General features: G+C 30.8%; 1 protein-coding gene across 2 annotated transcripts; it reads right to left on the bottom strand.

Moving 5' to 3' along the window:
* Window positions 1–303: 303 nt before the first annotated feature.
* On the bottom strand, window positions 304–2,671 carry LOC103863671 (putative glucose-6-phosphate 1-epimerase). Of its 2 annotated transcripts, XM_009141431.3 has the most exons (9): window positions 2,437–2,671; window positions 2,132–2,339; window positions 1,866–1,940; window positions 1,725–1,781; window positions 1,458–1,618; window positions 1,132–1,266; window positions 941–1,043; window positions 766–865; window positions 304–668 (listed from the first exon to the last, which is right to left on the bottom strand). In XM_009141431.3, the coding sequence occupies exons 2-9, from the start codon at window positions 2,279–2,281 to the stop codon at window positions 478–480; spliced, it is 972 nt and encodes a 323-aa protein (XP_009139679.1). In that variant the 5' UTR covers window positions 2,282–2,339; window positions 2,437–2,671; the 3' UTR covers window positions 304–477. The 2 variants fall into 2 exon arrangements, with proteins under 2 accessions (XP_009139679.1, XP_009139673.1); XM_009141425.3 differs by having other exon boundaries at window positions 2,132–2,622.
* Between the last annotated feature and the right edge of the window lie 3,356 nt (window positions 2,672–6,027).

The following is a 6,027-nucleotide window of genomic DNA, read 5'->3' as shown; positions in this document are numbered from 1 at the left end:
TGAGATCAGCCGGTGGTAATACTAATACCAGTGTCATGAGGTAAAGTATCCTCAGGGAAAATCGAACTAATAGTACAATAGAACCAACTCCAATCAATAAACAACTAGTCCAACGCATCGTTGGTCTTGAAACTTCTCGACATTTTTTTTCCATCTGTTCTCATTTCTTTTTCTGTTTCTTGACAATATTTTATTTACATCTTTAGTTGAAAACTGAAAATATTTTGTATTAATCTTTTTTTTTTTTTTTGACAATATTTTGTATTAATCAACAACGGTAAAATGTATATATGGCAAGTACACTAGAGAAATAAAATTCAAATTCTTATTGAAAATATCAATTATTGTAGATATAATGATCCAAGAATACTAAAGTTACAAAACAAATACACTGGTAAGGTCCGGTATGAATCCTGACTAGGTGTTCACATATGATTCTGTAACATAAAGTATATCTTCAAGAACATTTTTAAGTTTTTAAGTATGAGGAATGCATGACTTTCTGGAGCAACCAGAAGGAACCACAGAGACTTGGAGTACTCCTTTCCACTCTTGTCCAGGTTTCAATTTGATCGGTTTCTCGACCGCAACGGGTTCCACAGCAACAAAACGTTTGTAATCTTCAACTCCCAAATCGGACACTTTCTTCTCCCATGGATTCCACACCACTGCATATTGTATTATCATTATAAATGATCCATCGTTACTAGAATAAAATGTTTCTGTGTCCATTTGTTTCATAAAATTATGTATAAGAAGCATTACCTGCATCAGCATATCCTTCCTTGTGTACCACGATTGTCTTCTTTTTATTGTGGTCCACGATTCTGATCTTTTTTGGAGTCCTTAGGTAAAGCCTGTCAAGCTATTTTGAAGAGTTAGCAGTGTTGTTTTATACTAGTGATGATATAAGCAGTTGAAAAAAAAGAGATAAGCTTACCTGTGAACTAAAAGTTATAAATTTGCCATGGTCAGTGAAACGTGTTCTGTTCTTTTGTTGGTCAAGATAATCCAAATTTTGCAATCCTTCCACCTGGATTTTACTGAACACAAGAAGCAAATAGATGTATAACTTTATATACTAATACCAACACAACGAAATATTTGAAAAAAAATTGCGATGAGATTTACCTGATATCGGAAACAGAGAAATAGGGGTGAAGACCAACAGTGAAGTTAAACGGCTTTACATCAGAGTTTTTAACACGAGATGTCAAAATCAAGTCTCCACCATGCCCCAATGCTACTCTCAGGCGATATACAAATCTGAAAGACATAAAAGAGCTGGTCACAAGGTTGCTTTCAAGTGAGAATTAAACTAAAAAGACTTATATGTTAGTATATCATATGATTTATATTTTGATTATGAATCATTTTCATTTTTAATGTGGGATATCATAACATATTGAAAAATGATATAAGAGTATGAAAGAAAAGAGAGGTTTAAAAATCTTTACTTATTAGGCCAGATCTTCGAATCAGCTTCGGATGATTTTAGGATGAGGTCAACGTGAGCACTAGAAGAAGGATGTGATGGTAACGGAGGTGGATGAGCATCAATTTCCCAAAACCTTTGTCTGACAAACCCATGTGAGGGAAGTGGGCCAGTGTTAGCGTACTGCATTTACAGAAAAAAAAAAAAAGAAAAGAGCATTTCATTAACAACACTTATACAACATTCAATAAACATAGTAAGAAAAAAAAGAACATTCTTAAGCACATACTTGCGGAAACAATACTGGAATCCCTCCACGAATAGGTGTTGGAGGCTTGAATATAGCCTGCACAGCACATAACACATTATCTCAGATCTCACTCATTTTGGAGCTCATAAAAGCTCATATACAAGGGTGAATCTGAAGTACCTTGGTACTCATAAAAAGTAAATCCTCTCCTTTCTCATTCTTCCAAGAAGTCACTTGACCTCCATACAAATAAACCTGAAATTATGTAAGAATATTGAAGAAAATGAATTATATATAGAATTGAATTCTAAAAAGATTAGTGGAAACCAACTGTCGGCTATACATAACGATCATCAGATCAAAAGTCAAAACTGATAATAATTAGCAAACATTAACACGGGCTGATCTGGTTGTTCCGTATATGATAATCAGACAAAGAAGAGTACCTCGAAAGATCGACCGCGACGGTCGCGGACGATGATCTTCTCGAGACCATTGATGCCCTTAGTCCGCTCAAAGGGACGATGCTCCGTGGCCATGGCGACTACTGCAACCAGCGTAGCCCATAAGAAGATCAGATTTGCCTTATTCCCCATCGTGAATCGTCGTTCCTCACAGTGTTCGCTCACGAGGACGATACCTTCTTGAAAGTTTCTATTAAATAGGCCAATGAGAAGGAATAAAAAAGTCAACGACAAAAAATAAAACGAGTAAGAATGTACAACTCGCTAATTTGATTAAGAGAGAAGACTTTATTTTGTTGAACAACAAGAATAGTCTTGTTTGCCTGCTGTTGAACCTTATCCAATATCCACAACGATACTCCGGTTACCCATTTCATTCTAATCTATTGAAGTTTGCCGGTTTGAGAAACCGGAGAGGCAGATATAGCATTTTTTTAGAAGATGGTTAAAGATAAGAGAAATCAATGAGTTTTGTGGAGATGCAGATTGAGTTCATCAAAGATGAAAATCATATATATAGAGTTTACAGAGGGGCTACAAATCATGAACATTTATGATCAAGCGATTTAAGATGAGGAGATGAAGAGTTCACCGGTGAAAATATAGATTACGAACAAACACACGGCGCAACTCTGTAATTCAGACTTGTCTAAGACAATGATGAAAAGAATCCCAACTCATGTTAAACGACGACAATTTACAATATGGAAAAACTATAATTGTTGCAAAGTTGAAATTTTTTTCATATAACGTGATGAATGTTATTTAAAAATAAAACTCATAAAACACTTGTAGGCCCGACCCTTAGAGGAAGTCGAAGAAGCAAAGGCTTCTCACCTTCATAAATATATATTAGTTTCGGCTATCAATATACAAAGTATCCTCTAGTTTAATGATATAAATGTTGGTGCTTATATGTCAATAACCCGGGTTCGAGCCATAGGCTTGACATTTTTTCACTTTTTTTAAAAGTAGAACCCACAAAATGCTGATGTGGCGCGCTGAGGAGTCTTGAAACTGGTTCATTATAATGTAGATTGTTTGTTATCAAATAAAATTTCTCGTTTTAAAATAAATGTTTTAAATTTTCACTGCAAAATTTGTTAACAATATCCTTCTGTCTATTTTTCTATTGTTGAAATATGGTTACATGTATAGTTAAATAGTATTTTTATTTTGACAATATACAAAATTAGTTAGTTTGTTATTATGTGTGCATAAATTATAAAACGATAAATAAATGAAACGAAGGAAGTACTTTTTTGTTATATTTACTAGGGACATTGCCCCCGTGCAAGCGCGGGATTGAGAACATAGTTCTTGTATTTGTCAGGGTTATTGTAGTTGTGAATTTTGCGTTTTGGGTTGATCATTGTTTTTCAAGTTTTTTATTGTCATTGGGTTAGAGTTGTGATGATGAACTGTATATGCATTGTTCTCCATTTATGAAAGATTAAACTGTGTTAGTAATGTGATTGATATAATTCGTGGTGTTGCTTGTTGTGTCACTAAGAATTATTGTTTGTTTGCCTTTTTAATTTGTTTTTTTGTACTGTTGAGAGTACATAAATTATATTAACGTTGTTGAGAGTACCTTTTATTTCTGGATATTTTTTCTCCAGTTTAGTTGTGTAGGTTGTGTGTATTAAGTAATAATTATTCTTATTCTTATTATGTTTGTTATATGTTGTTTTTATTTTATTTTTAAACTTGTTGCTTTTACCCGACCTTTAAAATACATACATGAAGACTTGTAGAAATAACTATAAAACTAGATTTGGACCCGCACAACCGTGCGGATATTAATTTTCATGTATATATATTTTACATAATTAGAATATATTTTTTAAGTTACTTATATATTTAAATATTTATATATAATTATTTTAAATATAACAATTTGATAGTTTTCATGCTATAAGTTAATTGATTATTTCAAACCATCACATATATTTGGTATTTTATATTATATATATTTTAAAATTATTTTTTATTCAATTATATTTTTTTATGTTTATTCATTTAAGATAATAACTATATACATAAAAGTTTAAGATAAATTAATTTTATAAATGAATAATCTAATTTACTAATGTTAACCCATTCTACCAACATATTATATTTCTAGCATACATTTTTAATGTTTGTGAAAATAAAATATATTAATTTATCAGTTTAAAATAATTTTTATCATATTTAGTTAAATACAATGTTTTATTTTAAAATGATAGATATAACTATAAAATAGTAAAATTTGATATAATTTTTTTCAATTTATAAAAGATAACTGAGTATATATATAATATATATATATGTATATATTAATTTATAATAACATTAATTTCATTATTAATTACAAAATTAGTGAAAATATTTATATAAATTTTTTGATAATTAAGATATTGTTATAATGTTTTTCAACATATTTGTTAAGAAAATTAAATACATATATTTATATTTTAAATTAAAAGATATCAAATTATATTATGATTTAAGTAGTTAAAAGATTATATATTAGCATTAAGGAAATACATTTAATAAAAAAGTTAAATGATGATCCAAATAAAAATATCACACATGAATCAAGGTAAATTTGTTAACCAATCCGGGTTTTTAGGAGTCGATGTTATATTAGGAATGATATATTATTAATCCATTTTATTAGTAATAAATGAATGATAAATGATTTCTAGTGAGGGTCCATTTTTAAGAAAATCACACATGAATTATGTTGTGACTTCTGTTTTAATATATAAGATGAGTGACAATTCTGAGTATTTGGGTTTTAATGGGTTTTAAACGAATATATGTATTTCTCATAAGAAGACAATAAACATTGACATGTTGAGACTGAGCATATAAGCTATTTTCATAAGACCAGAGGAGTGCTTAGGTGGAGATGTTGTTGCCGCATTTGTGTATGTCGGGATTGTCTCTTGTATCTCTTGGTGTGGCTGTCTTTGTTTCTCTTTTAATTGATGGGTAATATGTAAACAAAATTAATCATTGTTAGTTGTATTTATCAGAGTTTGTAACTTACTCTACTTTTTTGTTTAGGTAATTTCACCGATTTTGGTTGTCATCTTCATCTTCTTCGTAAGCATCTACGAAAATAAGTTTGTAAATTGTTAAATAGCTGGCCGTGTAGTTTGTATTTGTTTAACTGACTCAATGTATTGTGTCGTTGAGTTTTAGTGAAGATGATTGGTTTGGTATATTTGTTTTGAAGTATATTTGTAAGTTTAGACAAAAAAAGGAGGTGATCATTAATGATTCGTCTTTTTGGGATTCTAGTTTTTGGTGTTTTGATTGTTTGGGTTGTTGTGGTTTCTTTTAAGCTGTAAAATAAAAGTTTGTGTAAAGTAAGTTTGATAAGTAAGGGAGATAAATAGGCGACCACATATCTTGGGTAGAAAATATTTTTGATTATTTATGTTAGCATAATGTAGACAGTAATATAAAGAAAATTGTGTGTTGATTGTTTCTTATGGATCAATGAGGAGCCAGATAACGACTCGAGTTGTTTCTTTGGTAAGGTCAGAGCACTGGACAGAACGGATTCACCCAACCATATATGCGAGTTTAAATATCAGTTATGGTATCGAAATATAATATAAACGCAGATGCAATATGATAATATACCTGAGAGTTCTAGATTTGTGTTTTCAATCACTTGGAGATTGTCGAACAATCTAATTATGACTGGAGATTGTCGAACAATCTAATTATGACTGGAGATTGTCTGAGGAGCACCTGTGATGACTTCATCAATAATGGTTGGTGAGATGAAACGAATGAGGAATGGATGATAAGTTATCATGTACATGCTTGTGCACCTAACAACCTCAAAACGATCGACTTTCACAATGGAACATGCT

This window comes from Brassica rapa, chromosome A01 (genome assembly GCF_000309985.2).
Source record: "Brassica rapa cultivar Chiifu-401-42 chromosome A01, CAAS_Brap_v3.01, whole genome shotgun sequence".
NCBI lineage: Eukaryota > Viridiplantae > Streptophyta > Magnoliopsida > Brassicales > Brassicaceae > Brassica > Brassica rapa.
Note: the sequence above shows the minus strand (reverse complement) of the source record. Positions and strands in the feature narration are given on the sequence as shown.